Source organism: Crocodylus siamensis, chromosome 15, assembly GCF_052110815.1.
Source record: "Crocodylus siamensis isolate JL-2025a chromosome 15, ASM5211081v1, whole genome shotgun sequence".
Lineage (NCBI taxonomy): Eukaryota > Metazoa > Chordata > Crocodylia > Crocodylidae > Crocodylus > Crocodylus siamensis.
In genome coordinates this window covers 16,210,024-16,229,433 of record NC_143409.1, presented here as the reverse complement: position 1 = coordinate 16,229,433, position 19,410 = coordinate 16,210,024, and the positions used below count along the sequence as shown (strand labels likewise).

Below are 19,410 nucleotides of genomic sequence, written 5' to 3'. Positions count from 1 at the left end.
GCCCCCAAACTGCCTGCCGGATGAGAGGAGTGGGTGCTGCCGACTGGGACCAATGGCAGTAACAGTCTTCCTGACACTGGTCCCAGGTGGCAGCGCTCTGCTTCTTTCATCTGGCAGGCAGAGTAGGGGCCCACACCCCCAAGAGGGCACAGCCCCCGCAGCCCTCCCAGGGTGTGGGCGAACCCCGATCTGCCTGCCGGATGAGAGGAGGCAGGGCCCGGTGGCTGGAAGATTGGTGCTGCCGCTGGCCCCAGACAGCAGCACCCAGGTCCTGTCAGTAGGGTCTGCTGGCACCCCTGGGAGGGCTGCGGGGGCTGTGCTGGAGTCCTCCCAGGGACGTGTGCCCCTGATCTGCCTGCCAGATGACAGGAGCCAGGTGCTGCTGCCTGGGGCCAATGGCAGTACCAACCTTCCTGGCACTGGGTGCACGCTGTGCCCAGCTCCGGTCTGTCATCTGGCAGGTAAATTAGATGCCCACACCCCCAGGAGGACTCTGGCACAGCCCCTGCAGCCCTCCCTGGGTGCAGGACGAGAGGAGTGGGTGCTGCCGCCTGGGGCTGGTAGCAGCACCAATCTTTCTGGTGCTGATCCCAGGCAGCAGCACCCAGCTTATCTCATCTAGCAGACCAGGGGCCCACACCCCTGGGAGAACTCCAGCACAGCCCCCACAGCCCTCACAGGGGTGTGGGTGAGCCCCCAATCTGCCTGCCAGGGGGACCGGCACTGAAACCAGTAAGCCTGGCTTCAAAACTTGAAATGTTTCAAAACTTTCAAAATGTTTCGCACCCCCTTGTTTCGTTTCAAAGCTGTTTCAAAGGCTTTTGTTTCATTTTGATTTCTCTGTTTCAAGCTTGAAATGCATCAAAACAGCTTCAAAATGAAATGCCAGGTGAATTTTTGCATGGCCCTAGTAAGCAGATGGAACTGTTTGGTGCTGGGAAACTGCTTTCTTATGCAACCCCAAAAAGCTCTTGTGTGTAGTGTATTTGTATCCCAGCTTTCTAACCCACACTTCTAAGTGTATGGAGTAGATCAAATCCACTTGGGGAAGCATATTGATTCAGGTTCATATATATTGTATGAAATGAGTTTGTGACTCAGAAGAATGAAGAGCACACAGGAAAAATAACCAAAGGAAAAGATTTCAAAGGCTGATATAATTTCCTTACTTTTCAGTATGTTTCTCTCACTATAATTCTAGTGTGCCCATTGCTAGGGTATCTTGGCAAAGGCAAAGCCTCTTAGACTTGGGTCACAAGCCAATGCATTTAACTATTTTCCTTGAAGAACAGATTGATCACTCAAATTTTTAATGGAAAACAGCCCAGAGCATTGTAAATAATCATTTCCACATGATGAATATTTTATTGTATAAACGCAAAGCAAATTGAAAGGGCTCATTATTTAGAAGACATGGTATCACTCTTTGATTAGAGAACAGATGCTGTACTGTACTGACTGGCCCTGCACACACTCTCTGCAGGAACTGCAAGTGGGACATCTATGCAGTGATTGCAGTATTGTACCCTGTTTCTAGGGGACATTAAAATGCCAGAAAACCTTTCATGTGTGGAAGTAAATTCAATGTTTGAAAGACTTCAAGAAAAAGATAAAATATGCTGTCAAAAAGTTTGTGTAATGTATGTGTAATGACAAAAAAAGGGGGAGAATACAGCATAGTTCATAAACTCTCTCTCCAGATGCCTCATTTAGTACCCATACTTACACTAACTCTACAGCACAGGCATTGATGCGTATTTCAGGCAATATTCCCAACATAGAAGTGATTTATTTAAATGTGCCCCTGCCCCTGAGACATGTACCAAAACATTATTATAAATGTATTTATAAATTTACAATTTATAAGTAATTGTAAATATATGATTTACTTTTAACAATGTTGCTATTTGTTTCTCATCTGCATTTTCACTCACTTTGGCCAACCGTACAAAGAGGTCTGCCAAAATACATCTCTAAGTCAAATTCACATACCCTTTTCACACAAACACATTAGCTGAAATACTGGCCCCAGAAAAATCAATGCAAGCTTTGGCATTATCTTCAAAGGGGCTGAGATTTCAACCATTATTTATAAGTACAAATCAAGAAAACAGACAAACAGCTGCCAAGTGTATGGGTAAATGCATGCAAAGAGGTGAGCCCACAATTGTGCATATCAATGTTAAAATGTTGCCATTTAATAACTCTTGAGAAGAATGTTAAAATGACTCTTAATACATAATATTTCCATTTTTAAAAAATATTTCTGTTAATGTTACTTCTATTGCCAGCCACATTTTTTTCTGAACAAATGTAAACCTGTTCCTCATGTACTTTTAGAATGTATAAATACATGTGCGCATATTTAGGATGTAATTCTTACGAACACAGATCATGATTCATCAATAGGCACAAATATCTGACTCTGTTTTTAATGCTGCTGCTTCACGCACCACAAATCTCATTGGACATACTTCAGCTGAAACCAGCAGGATAAATCATAACAAGAAGTGCTGTTTCTAACTACATCACAGTATCAAAACTCCATAACTTTCCATGCATTTAGACTTTCCAGATTTTAGAACAGAAAAAAAATCTTCTTAGAAACTTACTGGTTGAATTACTGCGAGTCCTCTGACAGGTAGCTTTACAGTGCAGAAAACAATTATTCTGTGTTTCCAAAGGCCTTTCTTTACAGACACCAGTTGGGGATTCCTGAAAAAAAAGAATATTTTTAATTATCTGAGCTTGATCTGCACAAACATCAGCCTGGATTTTCATTTGTATTTGAGACTTTCAGGGGTAGTAAATTATTTGGTGTAAACGTAACAATTAGCAGATTTGTTTGATGATAGATTCATAGTTGGTAGCGTAGGAAGGGACCTCAACGGATCATCAAGTCTGACCCCCTGCCTTGGCAGGAAAAAGTGCTGGTATAATGTGACCCCAGCCAGGTGCTTGTCCAGTCTCTTCTTGAAGACCCCCACGGCAGGGGAGAGCACCACCTCCCTTGGAGCCTGTTCCAGATTCTGGCAATGCTAATGGTGAAGAAGTTCTTTCTCGTGTTCAACCTAAATCTGCTCTCTATCAGCTAGTAGCCATTGTTCCTGGTTATTCTAAGGGGTGCCCTGGTAAGCAGAGCATCTCATATTCCCTGCTGCACGTCCCTCCCCCCTGCCCCCTGCACCCCTCCCCGGTTAATTTGTATACTGCCACACGGTTCCCCCCTCAGCCTTCTCTTGCGGAGGCTGAAAAGGTCCAGGTCCCTCAACTTTTCCTCATAGGGCCTACCCTGCAGGTCACTAACCATGTGAATGGCCCTCCTCTGGACCTTCTCCATGTTGTCCACATCCCTCCTAAAGTGCGGCGCCCAGAATTGGATGCACTACTCCAACTGCGGCCTGATCGGTGTCATGTACAGGGGAAGCATCGCCTCCCCGGACCTGCTTGTGATGCACCTACTAATGCATGGCAAAGTGCGATTAGCTCTGCTTATTACTTCATCACATTGACAACTCGTATTCATCTCAGAGTCGACAACAACTCCAAGATCTTTCTGCTGCTGTGCTGCTGAGAAGGTCATCCCCCAACCTATGGGTGTGCTGGTGATTCCTTCTTCCTAGGTGCATCACTTTGTACTTGGTCCTTGTTGAACTGAATCCTATTGTTCTCTGCCCACTTCTCTAGCCTGTTCAGGTCTGCCTGGATTTGGTTTCTTCCCATCATAAGGTTTCTTGCAAACTTTCAAAAGAGACTGTAAGTTGTCTACAGGCTTGTATGGAAGTGTCATGCAAGAGGCAAGGATTTCTGAGGGTGATATCTTATTGGGCCAACTGCACGTTTGGGATAGATTTTTTTTATGTAATGCTTTCTTCTTCATATTATCAAGCTCTAAATGAAATTATGTCTCCCAAACAATTGCAATTTTAATTTATTTATTTCATGTAATGCTATTTTCATTTATTGCTAAACTCTATAGACATGCTGGTCTACATTTGGAATCTAGGGTTTGGATGCCCAAATTCCAGCACTGTAAAGAGGCCCAATTTGCAGGTGCTTAGAATAGGTGCTTAGAGTAGGGTTGCACGAAGGTATTTAAGTACTCTAATAGATTCACAGTGATATATTTGTCTAAATACTTTTGAAGATCTGGACCTTAGTGCTTTCCAGAAATGTGTCCCTTCATGGTGTATGAAGTTGGAAACCCTAAATGGCCTTTGAAAATGCAAGCAACTATTTCTAGCATTTATAAGTTTTCAATTAATGTAATTGTCTATGTGTAGAAGTTTAAATAGTCTGGAGTTTAAAATGATGAACCTCCCCTCTTCCCAATGGAAATCCAGTCTAAGAATACTTCTACGCCTTATTGGACCTAGTGCTGGCCACGGGTGATGACCTGGTGAAGGGGTTGCGGGTGCTCGACCACCTGGGCGACAGCCATCATCGCCTGCTGGAATTCACCATCCAGTGCAAGGTGGCAAAGGCATGCAGTAAGGCAGCGGCCCTAGATTTTAGGGGGGCAGACTTCAACGAGCTAAGGAGGATAGTTGGAGAAGCGCTGAGGTCCCGGGGGGGAGGGGAGCCAGGTGTCCAAGGAGAGTGGTTGCTCCTTGAGGAAACGATCCTCCAAGCCCAAAGGAAGGTAATCCCAATGAGGATCAAAGGGAGCAGGAGAGCACACAAGCCTCCGTGGCTCACCAAAAGCATCCGGGAATGTCTCCTTGCTAAAAAGGAGGCTTACACCCAATGGAAAGAAGGGGTCATCACCAGGGAGGGCTATTCTGTAGTTGCTTGGGGATGTAGGGGGGCAGTTAGGAAGGCCAAGGCAGAGATGGAACTGGGACTAGCTTCCCAGATTAAGGACAATAAGAAGTCTTTTTTTAAATGCGTAAGGGGTAAAAAGAAGGTCCCGGGTAATGTGGGGCCCTTGCAGGACGCCATGGGAAACTTGGTCGTCACACCAGACGGCAAAGCTAACATGTTTAATGATTTCTTTGCCTCCGTCTTCCTAAGTAGGGACCAGAACAGCCACCTCCCTGCTGGGCCCCCCTCGGGCCCCGGGGGAGGCACACCTGGGCCACGGGTTAGCGAGGATTTAGTTAGGGAGCTTCTGGAGGGGTTGGACATATTCAAGTCAGCCGGCCCGCATGATCTCCACCCTCGAGTTCTAAAGGAACTGGCCGAGGTCATTGCAAGTCCCCTGGCACGGCTTTACGAGCACTCGTGGTGCTCTGGTGAGGTACCGGAGGACTGGAAGAGGGCCAACGTGGTCCTCATCTTCAAAAAAGTCAGGAAGGAGGACCCGGGAAACTATAGGCCGGTTAGTCTCACCTCAATCCTAGGCAAGCTGTTCGAGAAAATTATGCTGGCACACATCCAGGAGGGGCCAGCAGGGGACTGCATGCTTAGGGGCAACCAACATGGGTTCATCAGTGGCAGGTCCTGTCAGACCAACCTGGTGGCCTTTTACAATCAGATCACCAGATCGTTAGACGCAGGGGTAGCAGTGGATATAGTCTTCCTGGACTTCCGGAAGGCTTTTGACACTGTCTCTCACCCCGTTCTCATTAAGAAACTGTGGGGCTGTGGTGTAGACACCCACACAGTCAAATGGGTCGCCAACTGGCTGGAGGGCCGCACCCAGAGGGTGGTAGTGGATGGGTCCTTCTCAGCCTGGAAGGACGTGGGCAGTGGGGTTCTGCAGGGCTCGGTCCTCGGGCCCGCACTGTTCAACATCTTCATCAGCGATTTGGACGAGGGGGTAAAAAGCACCCTGTTCAAATCTGCTGATGACACTAAGATGTGGGGGGGCGTGGGTACACTGGAAGGATGCAACAGGCTACAATCAGACCTCGACAGGTTACAAGGGTGGGCGGACGAGAACAGGATGGGTTTCAACACAGACAAGTGCAAGGTGATGCACCTCGGGAGGAACAACCAGCACCATACCTACAGGTTAGGGAACTCCCCTCTTGTCAGCACGGAGGTGGAAAGGGATCTGGGGGTCATCATTGACTCCAAGATGAACATGGGCCGGCAGTGTGGGGAGGCAGTCAGGAAGGCCAACCGCACCTTGTCATGCATCCACAGATGCATCTCGAGCAGATCCAGAGAGGTGATCCTCCCCCTCTATGCGGCACTGGTCAGGCCGCAGCTGGAGTACTGCATCCAGTTCTGGGCGCGGCACTTCAGGAGGGATGTGGACAACATGGAGAGGGTCCAGAGGAGGCCACTCGTATGATCAGGGGGCAGCAGGGCAGGCCCTATGAGGACAGGCTGCGGGACCTGAACCTGTTCAGTCTCCACAAGAGAAGGCTGAGGGGGGATCTTGTGGCCTGTTATAAACTAGTCAGGGGGGACCAGCAGGCATTGGGGAAGTCACTGTTTCCCCGAGCACCGCCAGGAGTGACCAGGAATAACGGTCACAAGCTGGCAGAGGGAAGGTTTAGTTTAGACATCAGGAGGCGCTACTTCACTGTCAGGGCGGCTCGGGTCTGGAACCAGCTTCCAAGAGAAGTGGTGCAGGCTCCTACCCTGGGGGTCTTTAAGAGGAGGTTAGATGAACACCTTGCTGGGGTCGTTTGACCCCAGTACTCTTTCCTGCCATGGCAGGGGGTCGGACTAGATGATCTGCTCAGGTCCCTTCCAACCCTAGAAACTATGAAACTAAAGGTTCTTTGTACCTATAGACCCAGAAAACACGATTGATGGTAGTTCACTGGATGCAGTGAACCTCAGCTCAGTCCACAAGAAATTATAGCTGTTGGGGAGCATGCATGATATAAAATGGTAGGCTAATAGCATGGAAAAAAACCTGTCTTTTCTCTTTAAGTCAAATCACTGGAGAAAGAACTGGCTATGATAGTTTTGTAAGAGACCATAAAAGTTTTGTTTCTGCATAAAAGGGTCTTTCTCGGGGGAATCTTGCTGAACTGTACAAGTGTCAGGAGATGTTATAAGAGACAGACAAAAAAAGGAGCAACTTACTTCTTGAAGTCTAATTTTAGTAGAGTTGGGAGAAGTCCTATCACACTGAGTAAATGAGTGGTAATTTTCCTCTTCAGCAGCAGGTGGTGCCATTGCTAAGTCACAAAAAAATACTTGTTCTTGCTGGTCTGCTTCCCTCAGTAAATTCTTCGGTGTAAGAAACAGAACAGAAATCTTAAAATTTCCTTTCATGAAGGCACTCAGATCATTATTTTTTTAAAAATCCTTTAAAATGTTTTAAATGTGCAGTGAGGAACTGCACAGTAGAGCCAAGTCTCACTGTGTCTGTTAGAAGCTGCTACATTACAAAAATTAATCTGCATATCGTTTGCCTGATAAAATGCCAGCCCTTTTGGATTTTTAAAGGGGAACAAATGGTGGGGAAAAATTCAAGCACCAGGGTGAGAGACAAGCACTTAACTGATGCACCCTCCTTCCAGGACCTCTTATTTCGCAACCTGGGATTAAACCTGCAGCACCCATATGAGCTTTCAGGTCTCTGGATAAAAAGTGGGAAAGGGCTTCATTTGTGAACAGTTAAGCCTCAGTCCTTCAGTGAACCCATGTGTGAACCCAGCTGACTTCAAAGCGGCTTCCTGCAGGGGTGGGATCAGCAAGGAAGCAGCCCCATGCAGCTTGCTGTGGGCCTGGTGCCTCCATGTCTGGAGAAGACAGCCTGTGGCCAGTGTTTTATCTGCTGTCTTCATGGAAGTGTTGCCAACATGCTGTTTACTTTTAACCAGAGAATCCTGGCCTGGCCAACTGTTTCCTCTGGACCTCTCTACAGGTCGAGGGGTTTCATTTAAATGGATGCACATGGGGACAAGGTAATACTTCCTCTGGCCTCCTTGGGTGCATGCCTTGACCACATGGCACATTATGTGGAATGCAGCAATTGGCTGCACTAGGACCATCCAGATGTGTGCTTGGGGCAGATTAAAGCTCCAGGAGGTCTGGATCCAGTCCAGGCCTCCCAAAATAAAAAGGACTTGTGAAGAGGGTTACCAGCCTTACTAATTCTACCTAGTCCTCACAGCAGACTCCAGAAAAGTCTAGAAGTGGGATTCCCAGCTAGAGATCCATGGATACCATGAGTTCTTGGGCCTTTTTGAAGCCTCAGACCCAGCCCTTGATGGATCTTCCCTTTATTCAGAAGCTAAATATAGGGGTGGCAATAGGGCCGTCAGGTCACCAGTTGCTCAGGGGCCACAAAAGGATAAATTACACACAGCATGTCCCTCACAGCAAGGCACTCTTCACAGGGGGGGCTTGCCATACAGGGCACACCCATGGTATGGAGGTCCCCCAACCCCATCTGATAGGGCAGGCTGCCCATAGACCACATCCTCAACAGTGTAGCAACCCCCTTTATACAGGATCCTGTATATGGTTGGCGCTGCCTCAAGACTTGGCCTCACCTTTGGGAAAACCTCTCCCTGCTGCTATCCAGCTCTGCATTCCTTTAGTTTGCAAATGGCAAATGCACAATTGCTTGTGAAGGGAGTGCTTGTTTTGGGAGCCCCAGCCAACATTGCCAAGAACGCTGCCTTCTCATGGCCTCTGGTTTTTTCCTGGAACGCCATGCAGAATCTCCCCACGTGAGGTTTGGGGGTTTGTCATGAAGAGCAAAAACAAGGTTTTCCAGAAGTCTGGTGCACACATTACCCTAGTCTCTCAAGTAAATGCTGTTAAAATGCCATGGTATTTTGAGGTGGCCCACAGCCTTCAGGCTTACCTTATTGGCAATCACTAAGGTCACCAAGCCTGTTGCTGACTGAATGAGAGATTCAGCCTCTTTGCAGGAAAGGTCTTTAAGTGACTGTCCATTTAGTGATAAGAGTTCATCCCCTGGACTTAGACGACCATCCCTTAGAGAAAAAGAAAAGAAAATACACCCAGGCATAGACACATGATTTTATAGACCTAGGAACAAAATGGCATAATTGGGAAACTTTCTGATGTCTCACCCACTGAAAAACGAAATTAAATCCTTTCTTTCTCCTGACACCTTGAACTTGCTGATCAGGGCTGGCTGAAGGCAGAGCTCCTTTGATGGTTTGACTATAGAAACTTCTTGGTGCCCAAAAAAGTAACATCACTGCTATGCAGTACTATAGAGAACAATATGCTGAATAGGCTGTAAGGGAACCGTGGTCCACAAAGCTCTCCAGTGCTCCTGTGAGGTGGTGTCACTTCTTCCTGGCATTTTTTAAGGGCACTAGATAAAGGATAACATAAACCCCTATGTTATGTGCCAGCTATCATCCTTTTAATCTTGGTTTGCTCTTGCCATTGAGAAGAGTGTGCACAGCCCCAGCTCTTATTTCTAATATCTTTTCCCATTTCGGCAGCTGGATACAAGATGTTTTCTCAACATCGTTGGTTTCCTTTGAAAGTAAGATCTAAAGTGCAGCTAAAGTTAGAAAAATGTATCCTGAAAAACCCACCAAGTCAAATGGACCCAGAATAACCAAGCACGTACCGCACCTGTGGGCAGCGCCTCCAGCAAGCACTTGGCTGACAGTGAAGGCTTTCCCAGGAGAGGTGCAATTTGGACTTCTGGAGACGTGGATCCCCAAGCCCTCACTTCCTGTAGCTATGCAAAGTCTGCAGATGCAGCTGTCCTGGTTCAGGAAGACAAAGATATCAAGGCTTTAGTATGCGAGCCTAAATGTGCGGAGAGTGTTAGTCACATGTAGTTAGACTTTTATAAAAAGTGCCTACATTTTCTTCTTCCTACTAGAGCCAGTTGATTTTTAGCACAAAAAAACAGGACCAAATTGCAGCTTAGCTGTGGATGAAGAATTGCCTTTATGAATGAGATCTCATACAGTTGTTCTTCATTAGATTGCAATGGCTTCTGATTGCAAGGGGGGATGTTATAATGCTATGCATATGTCCATGGGGGTCTAGAAAGCGGTTGATAGATTTTGACAATAATCAGGATAGATTAATTTTGTCCATGATAATATAAGGAGGAAAGAGGGAAAGGAAAATAATACATTCCAGGAAAGTAGAAGGACAAGGTCAGAGGGGCAAATCAAAGTGCCGTGCAAGAAACCCACACCTGAAACCTCAGCCTTTGGTGTGAAACTGGAGGTCTTGAGGCTGCTCTAACTTATGGGCCAAGTTGTTCCTCAAGTGAACAATTGTTCGCCAAGAAATGAGGGAGCATAAAGTTATACAGTCTTCCCCCTACAACAGCCAGTACTCAGTTTCTCACCAAATGCCAAGGATCAGGGTTGATATAGGTTTTTGGCATAAATGGGTAATAATCACTTGTAGTGTAAGAGTAATACTGTAGCTGTGATAGTCCAGAAATTATGCAAGAGACAAGGATTACTTGGACCAACTAGGTAGTTGGGATTAAGTTAGACAATAAAATATAAACTGTTCCAATAAAAGATGTCACCCTAAGAAATCCTTGCTTCTTGCATAGTAATTACATAAAATCTGATTGACAGTAACAAAAGAATTTAACAGCAACAGAGATGACCATATAGTACTTTCCGTTACCTTTTTAGTTGAGAGTTCATGTCAAAGAACACAACTTGCCCCCATCTTGAGACCACCCACAGCTAATGTGATCTTTTGGTTTAGCAACAACGTAATTCAGTGCCCACCAAAGGGCTTCCACTGACATTCAGTAGGCAAAGGATGGACCTTTACAATGCCTGACAACTGGCTGACCAACTGGATAGGTTTGGTTATGTTTAAGACAGATGAGGTTATGTTATGTTTGGTTATGTTTAAGCCAGTCGCGGATGAGGGTCTGGATTTTGGTAATTATTTCTGCATGCTGGGGTGCTTCCAATTCACAAGTCATCTGTTTGAAATACAGACAAAGGTCTGTTTTCATCTAATTTATTTGTTCTCAACTATTCGTCTTGGAGCATATACATTTATTTTTTCAGTCAAGTTAAACCTCCCAGGAAACTTAAACCTTATACTTGAAATCAGTGGAATTACAGCAGAGCTATGTTTTACCCTCTGTTTAACTGATATAGATTTTGGCACAGGTGGGTCCAGTGAGGTTCAGGCACTAATTCCCCAGAATGACTGTAGTAAAACAAATATTAAAAAATAGCAGCAGATTCCTCCTGCCAGTTGGCCAACTCCCCACAGACAGGGAAAGCCTGTGCAGCTGGGAGTGATAGAGGCTGGGACAGCTAAAGCAGAGAAGCAAGCAAAGCGATGCGGTTCAAAGCAGTACATAAACTGTTTTTTTTTTAATGCCGTATTCATAATTATGTAAAAGGCATGTCTACACAAGCAGGGGCCCAGTCTAGAGAATGCCTCCATGAAGTGCACTGTTCTTATGCCTATTCTTAGTGATAGTCATCAAAATGGGAGTCACATAAATGCCGTAGTGCTGGGGTTGGTATGTGATGAGCTTATGGGCACACATCCAGTGTCACACTGAGGCAGATACATTACTTCATAGCACACCAAGTGAGGGTGGCAGGCAGCACTCCCTAGCATGAAGGAGTAGATATGTCCAAATAAGCCTGTCTTCTATGAACTGTCCATTCAGAGCAAAGGGAACTACTCACATGAGCAGCATTTATCACATGAGTAAGGGCCTGCAGGCTGGGAATCCTAGATACAAAGAGGGTTTATTTTTTCTTCTGGTGGGACAAACTTTTATCCCCCTCAGGTTCCACTCTGTTCCTAGGCACGATGATGCATAAACACCCCTGCACAAGCACACCCATTAGGCTCTCTGACACCTGCATTTGTCCATGCAAAATTGCCTGGTGTATCTACAAGTCTTACACCCCAGTCCTGTAAGAGAATCATGTCAGTTTTCATTGATTTAATGGGGCTCCACACAAGTGCAGGTATTGAGCTACCTGGTTTTATTTGCAAGATTAGCACTGAAGATTGTGCATGCTTTGGGTCAGGGACTACGTCTCACTTTGTCTAATGACTAGCACAATGGGAGCACCAGCCTAACTGGAAATCCCAGGTACTACTGTAATGTAAGTGGCAAATGATACTAATGAGGCCTGATCTGGGTATTTTTCTGGCCACAATCAGTTAATAGCAGGAATGCTGAAATGGAAGGTAGGTCTCTGTGACAGGAGTCTCATTTTTGGAGTCTCTCCACGCGTGCAACTCCAGACGCCTGCAATGGGTCCACCACCCACATATTCTCGCCTGCCACGACTTGATCTTGTTTATAAGTAATGAATGATGAAACTTAGCGGGAAGCTGCCCATTTGTACGTGCCCCGATGGCAGGGGGCGCTGTCTGCGGCTCATGTACCTCCCCTGCACCGCAGCCCAAGCCTCACCGATGGTGCTGGAATACTCTCACTAGGGCCATGATACTAGGTCCCAGCCCTTTGTGTGTTCTCAGGGCTCCTCGGTGCCCCTTCTCACTCCTGGGGTCTCTCACAGCCCTGCACTCAGCCCCTTCTGGGGCCATGCCCTCTCTGGGACCCACGCCGCGCCCCCCCCGCAGTCGTTGCCCTCCCTCCGGGCCTCTACTGCGCTCCTCGCGCTTGGGGCTCAGGTGGCCGCAGCCGTGCCTGGCCCCTTGATCTGTCCCTGGGTCCCTTGCCCCACTAGGCAGACATCACCCTCCTAGGCTGGGGTCCGCAACCCCGCACACCGCGCCTCTCCAGCGCAACACCGCACCTCGCCAGCACAAACAGTAGTGCCCTGCTGGCACTGTGCCCCTACTGGGCACCGGGAACCCCAAGCTGCTGGGGAGCCCCCCTGAGGCCTCCTCACTCCCCTACAGCCTCACCCGGTCCTCCGGTGTAACTGTAACCGAAACGCAAGCCACCTGGCTTCAACATAAACACGGAGCCTCCTGCTCATAACATAAACTCCAACCCCCGCTAGGGCTCGCAACCATACCTCCCTTTATGGTGCTCTCATCCCCAGCATCATCGCAGCCGGTCTGCAAGGTAAGGCTGCAACCCCCAACCCAGGCTGCTCAGCTCTGCCACAGAGCGCTTGCTCCTGCAGCAGTCAGAAGGGTACTACTACTGGGCCCAGGCCTGAGCTGTTATAAAGGGCCCGGCCCTGCCCCCTTCCGGTCACCTGACCTATCTGGTTGCTGCGGCAACCCGCACCTGAGCTGCCTCTGGTGATTGGCAGCTCTTTAACTCCCTATCAGTCACAGGTCATCTCCCTAATCCTGTGACAGTCTCCTCTGGACTTTATTAAAAAAGGTTGAGGGAGCAGTTATAATTTTTCTTGAAGTCCTTTTGCACTTTACCAGGCTTGGTTACATTTCAGCTAAGCTCTGCCTGTCAGTCACATTTGGAAATGAATGCATGTGAATTACAGAAAAAAATATGGGGCTGGAGGGACTTTTGGTTAAATATACATGTGCTGTCAGCCTCTGCACTTTTTGAGTACTGGATATAGCTCAGTATAGTTACATCCAAGTTATTGCAACATGACATAAAATTAATGAAAGCTGATCTTAAAAAAAACAAAAAACACTGGACTAACTAGTGCACCGTTCGCCAACATTTGGGGGGTGAGGGGAGGGGGCTTTGTTCCTTAATGTCTTTGACTTCCTGTCACATTTATTATTTTGTAAGTAAAAATGCTGATGGTGCTTCCAAGAACAGAGGAGTGAGTTGTTTTGTCCTTTTCTTTAATGTATCTTGTTTTTATTAGGTGATGTGGCTCCAGGTCTGGCAAACATAAAGTGCTTGTTAAAATGAAGTTGGCAGGTTCACTGGGTGGGCAGGTGGGTTCCTTCTAGGTCATGCAGACCTAGTCATTACTGGAATATACGTTTCATGCACGCTTGCTGCCAATGAATAAAACTGTTTCACTTGTAGATCGTCTTGCAGCACACAGCTTAATAAAGCTGGTGATGCCTGATTTTGCATCTGTTCAAATTTTATTGACCCTGGACATGAAAGTAGACCAATGTCAGAAAGAGCTGCATTTCTGCAACACATCTCAGTTTGAAAGAAAGACTTAGATCACAGGTATATCTCAAGACCTTGCTGAATGCATCTGTGCACATCTGAGATCCAGTTATTCCTATGTGTATTTCATTTTGGAAATGGAGTTTGCAACTGTATACCAACTTTTGTCCGTTCTCCTCTTGCCAAACTCACAATATCCAAATATGTTTTTATCTTTGCCATTTACAAGATTGCCTTTTCCGTCATGGTCTCATTAGACAGTTCTCGCTGAAAGTCCCATCTAGAAACATCTCGTTCCAGATGTTGTTTTGAAGCAAGTGTAACCATGGCATCAGTGGAAAACTGAAAAACTTTTGTGCGCCTCTAACATTACTCACAGTAGTTAGATTGTCTGAAATTAAGTACATTGCTGCATAAGGGTAGTTCAAGTAAGGTCTCTGAATCCGTTAACTAAGCAGATGACACTAACCTGACTGACTGTTTTAAAACCCCCCAAAAACAACAGTACAATAGTGAGCTCAAATATTAGGCTTCTCTAGCCTGCTGCATATTAAAAAAAGCTGTGGTTTCTCAGTCACGTATTTAAAGGACATAGCCTGTTTGAATTTTCTTTGAGAAATATTTCCTGCTGTGGCAGCTCTGACAGGATCTTTGTGGGTGTAAATCAGCAGACCTCCATTGATTTTGACACAGACCAGCTGAGGATCTGGCCTTTTAAAAACATTTAGGGAGAATGTCATTTATTTTCTCAGCAGCTGCCTGCAAATTCCCTTTGCAATTAATAAAGACAGTGGCTGGTACCTGTGAAAAATTCATGGGCTAGTGGCACGGTGCCATTGGAAAGGGCTACTCCAACCCTCTCTACCAGCTTGTCTCCAATTTTTTTCTTCTTTTTTCCTGGTGGTGGAATTAGGAGAGCACAGGTAAGTGAAGTAATTGGATAATGCAGCAGGTGGCAGGGGGTTCGAGTTCCCACAGAAAAGCAAGTCTGTGTCTTGTTGATGGACACACAGGTGTTTAAATAGAGCAAGCAGTATAAATACATTCTTCTATCCCTCAGCTAGCCTGAGCAATGTTTTTTATTTATTCATTTATTGCTGGAAACCTGTGTCCTATGTCCCACCTGTTGCAGCACATACTTACTTCATATGACACCCTGCATCTCAACATGTTCCAGCTTGCTGGAGGGATAACACGCCTCTGATTTCATGATCAGGAAGGAAGGAGGAAGAACAAAAAATGGAGAGAGAGAGACTTAATGGGAAAAGGGAAGGAATAAATAGCTGTCTGGATGAACACAGTCTCCCTCCCAGTTTTTGCTTGATCCTGCAGGCTTGCCATAGTCTTGTGTTTGAGACATTACAGTCTGCTGCTATGGCAATTGTCCTGTCACAAATGGGCCAAATACTCCTTCTCTTTTGAACGGGAAATTAATAAAAATGCATGATGCTGATGAAGAGAAAATGACTTGTTTTTCCTTTTGTAGGTGGGGCCCTGTGGAAGTGTCAGTATGGCTCTGGAGCCGTGCAGGGACCTATGATCCACTGGCAAACCTGCATCTCCAGCCTGTGGAATATGGGGTAATCGTAAAGAAAACCTGTCACGGAGTATAATCCCTGATCCTGGACGCCTCCAGTTTTCCTGTCATCACTTGTATTTTTACAGGGTTTGGGTGTTGCCTGCTGTTCCCTATAATGATATGATGCTGGGTGGTGGGTGGAAGAGCAGATGCAGTTCATAAGGCAGAGCTGTGAGACAGCTCAAAGCTAGAGGACTATGGCTGTCAAGTTCTTCAGTTTCCAGAGGCACGTGCCAGCTAAAAGACAATGTTCCAGGGTCCTGTCTACTCCTCCGCACAATTGGTTTTGTCTTTCCTAACAGCCCTGCCGTATAGGCTCTATTGCCCACCATTACCTTTGGGTCTGTGCATCAAGCCCTGGTCACACTTTCTGTTTTTTCCCTGCCGGGCCACTTACATTTACTGCAGGATTGATCAGGATCATTAAGGCCAAGACGGAGATGTTGTATTTACCCAACAACCTCGTCTCGAATGCATAAGACAGTAAGGAAGCTACAAGTGAAAGGAGAGGAGTCAGAGCGGGGCATTCTTTCCGAGTGACCGTCTCCCTCGGGGTAAGTTGTTTACTTCCTTGGTTTGATATTTCTAGTGGAGGTGAGAATGAGGACACATGTTGTTCTTGCATATTGCTTTCATAAAGCACCAACCAGATGGTGAGAGTCTAAAAATTTTCCAGGAGATGGTGCTTCGGCAGTTCAGCCATGACACCCCTCCATTTCTTTTGCCTGGCTCCCTCATTGCTCCTGCCTAGCTCTTTCTCCCCCTCCACTCACTTTCATTTTCAGAGTGTCTAGTCTCAAGTTTCCCATTTTCCCATCTTCTGTTCTCTTTTCCCTCTCCTCATGATCCTACATTTCCCCCATTCCTTCTTTCTTTCCCCCTTATGAGCTTCTCCATTTTTCCTTCTCTCCTTTCCCTGAAAAAATGGCACTATTCATCTTCTCAGTATGTTCTGCCTCATGTCTCCTCCTTTCCCAGCCTCTGCACAATATGAGAGAGGCCTTCATGTGAGCAGAGGTATCTGGAAACTGCATAAAAACCAAGAGAATCAGCCAGCGGTGATGGTAAAGCAGCCGACAAATAAGTTGAGAGATACATCTAGAACATATAACAGCTACATTTGGGCAGGGTATAATGAGAGGCTGTATAAGCATGAGTCTCAAGTGCCACACGTAAATTAATACATTGCATGGACCTAAGATTACCTATTATGTGTTCTTGGAATAAGAGAATTTCTGTTGCAGGGGCGATCAACCTCTGGCCTGCACGCCAGATTTGGCTTCTGGCGCAGTGTCATCCAGCTCATAGGGTTCCCTACACATCCTTTGGGAGCACCATGGGCCCTGGCCTTGCACAATAGATCAGGTGCACAAGACAGGAAGCGATCCCAGCACACAGGGTGGGTAGAGGTGGTGCAGGGCCCTGGAGCCTGATCCCTGTATACAGGACTGGGTAAGAGATGGCTCCGGGAGGAGATGGTGCAGGACCCTGGAGCCTGAACCCAGTGGGATGGGGGCAGTGCAGGGCCCTGGGGCATGATCCTGGTGTGCAGGGTCCGACCTGGCCTGCAGACCAGCCCTGCACCACTCGTTTTGCCCATGAAGCCAAAAGGTTGAGGCTACTGTTCTAATGCATGCATGCTGAGGCAACTGGCATAACATTGCCTTTGAATCCTTGTTGTTTTCCTGAATGTTATGAATTCCAAGAGAAATAGTTAAGAAAATAAAACATCCCCTTACTTTTACCATATTTGCTTCTGAAATTTGTATGAAATTTTAAATCAGGATTACCGGTTGATTATGCTGATGCATGTATATAGACTTTCTCATCACAGGGACAGTAACACTAGGCCAGTCAGCTTCCTGCTCGCTCTTCAGTTTCACTTTCAGGTTCTCAAGCATTTGCACAATGCTGCACTGTTGCGTCCTGAATGCTCCAAGGCAATGTTTGGTTAAAAAAAAAATATTCCATTGGAATAAAAAATAAATAGAAAAGTTTTTGTTGGGCTTTGGTATTAAAAATCTTTGACTTAGTAAATGTAAATGTTGGGGTCAATGGTAAACCCCTTATGCTAGAGACAGAAAAATCCATATTGGGTCAGAAGTCCTTCTTCCCTTCGTGACTGGTCTCTGCTATACTATTAGTTTCCAGTGTTCAACTCGACAATGTTCCTTTAAATCATAAGTTCACTATTCCGTTGGTCTAGTTGTTGTTTGTACTGAATATAATAAGCCACTGTATCGCTGCCAAGAGGCCATTCTGAAATGTCCTTGTTCCTCTTGTTCTACCTCAGCCCTCTTTCCCCCCCCCATCATTTCCTTTCCTTTGTTGATTTCTCGAGGCCAGGTCACTGTCCCTTGAGCCACTGCACTTTACGTATTAGTAGTGCTGAATGGTCACAAACCACCCACTAGGATTTCCTTCCTAAATTGTTTAATTCCACCGTGCATAGAAGGAGGAATTGAGCGTGTGAGAGGTCACAACAGCCCATCTCCCCAGCTCCTCCAACCTGGCAGCACCGCAAGAAAACACTGAAGATACCCTCAGCTACCACCAGTCTGAGGACTGAGGTGAATCCCTTGCCTCTTGAATACAATCCAGAGTGCTCCAGATATCACTAAACTCCTCTTCCCAGCTATGTGGTTAAAAAAAAAAAATACAAAGATTTATTTTAGCAATATAGGGAATATGGAAGCATTTTCATTTACCCTGTTCCAAATGAACCACTTTTCATTTTCCAGCTTTCCAATAGAAACATTTCATATGTGTATGGAGGCATATCATTGTAGCACAATTTGTCTCAGAGACATCTTAGAACACAGGCTGAGGCTAACTACAGAAACCGCTACTGCAACCCAGGAGCATCTAGATCGGGGCTGGTCAAGTGACAGCCTGCAGGATGCATCCACCCCCCAAGGGTTTAACGTGCAGCCTGCAGGCTTCTTTCTGTTCATCAGTGATGTAAGATACAGGTGTCTGGCTGAATATGAACCTCAGCCGACCAGTTTCAATGGTACGAATCCTCACAGCGGGTAGGGGGAAAGTTGTGAATTTGTCTAGTAGTCACGTTTATGAAAAAAGGATAACACTCTCCCTATGACTTATTTTATAATAGTACGCATGTTGGCATGGGAATGATCCGATACTACCTCCCACCTAAATCCTGTTCATTTCTCATTGGTGTTGCTTTATGTCATGGTCAGAAAAGTAATAGACTAATGGAGTTTCCTAATATAATCATGCACCCCTACCGTCGCAAGTTTGGCAGTGAACAAAGTGTCTCTTGGTGAGAAGACTGTCCCTCTGATTTAATCCACACACATTAACTAGAGAATTTCTGCAACTAACCATGGAGTTGAAAAGGGAGTCCTATGTTCTGGGACTGGGAGACAATCATTGACTCCTTTCTTCTAATTGTTGCCTTGAGCTCCCTGATGCATGTTGCACAACGGAGTTTGATGTGTCAAACCTGTGTCACATAGAGAGGATGTACAAATTCCTTCCTATACTATCATACAGCCTCAGCGAGGTGAAAAAGAGGAATACCAAGGCAAGGAATGCCAACAACTCTCCTATGAAAGGACAGATGAAGACCAGACTGAGTCGTCATTCTGAGGTATATACAGAAGATTAAAAATGACCTCCTGAGGATGATGATATTCCTACTGGAGCTCCAGAAAAATGTTAGTGTTACTGGTCTTCAGATGCACTAGCTAACTAGACTGCTCTGTCCTGTCTGAAATGTCTTTGGTAAGATGCTGACAAGGAATATGTGGGTTGCCAATGTGATAGGTATGGGAAATCGGGGCATTCTGCGAGCCTATGAGCAAGGGATCTTACACTACCTGACAAGAGGAAAGGACTGTGACCGGGAAGGGAAGACAGCAAAGAATGTACTGGCAGCCCAAGAGGCCAACCTCCCCCCACTTGCACACCATGGTGG

General features: G+C 46.2%; 1 protein-coding gene across 9 annotated transcripts in view; it reads right to left on the bottom strand.

Moving 5' to 3' along the window:
* IL16 (interleukin 16) overlaps positions 1–19,410 on the bottom strand; it is an 88,151-nt gene that overhangs the window by 42,996 nt on the left and 25,745 nt on the right. For 7 of the 9 annotated variants that reach the window (XR_016439274.1, XM_090028497.1, XM_090028495.1 and 4 more), the window contains 4 exons: positions 9,475–9,611; positions 8,723–8,855; positions 6,988–7,134; positions 2,613–2,715 (listed from right to left, as the gene is read on the bottom strand). Coding sequence is in view for 8 of the 9 variants with exons in the window: in XM_090028497.1 (XP_089884623.1) it covers positions 2,613–2,715; positions 6,988–7,134; positions 8,723–8,855; positions 9,475–9,611 (520 nt within the window). In the remaining variant the exon portion in view is untranslated. Of the gene's footprint in view, positions 1–2,612; positions 2,716–6,987; positions 7,135–8,722; positions 8,856–9,469; positions 9,612–19,410 lie in introns of those variants that run through there. The other 2 variants (XM_090028503.1, XM_090028502.1) reach the window with 2 other exon arrangements.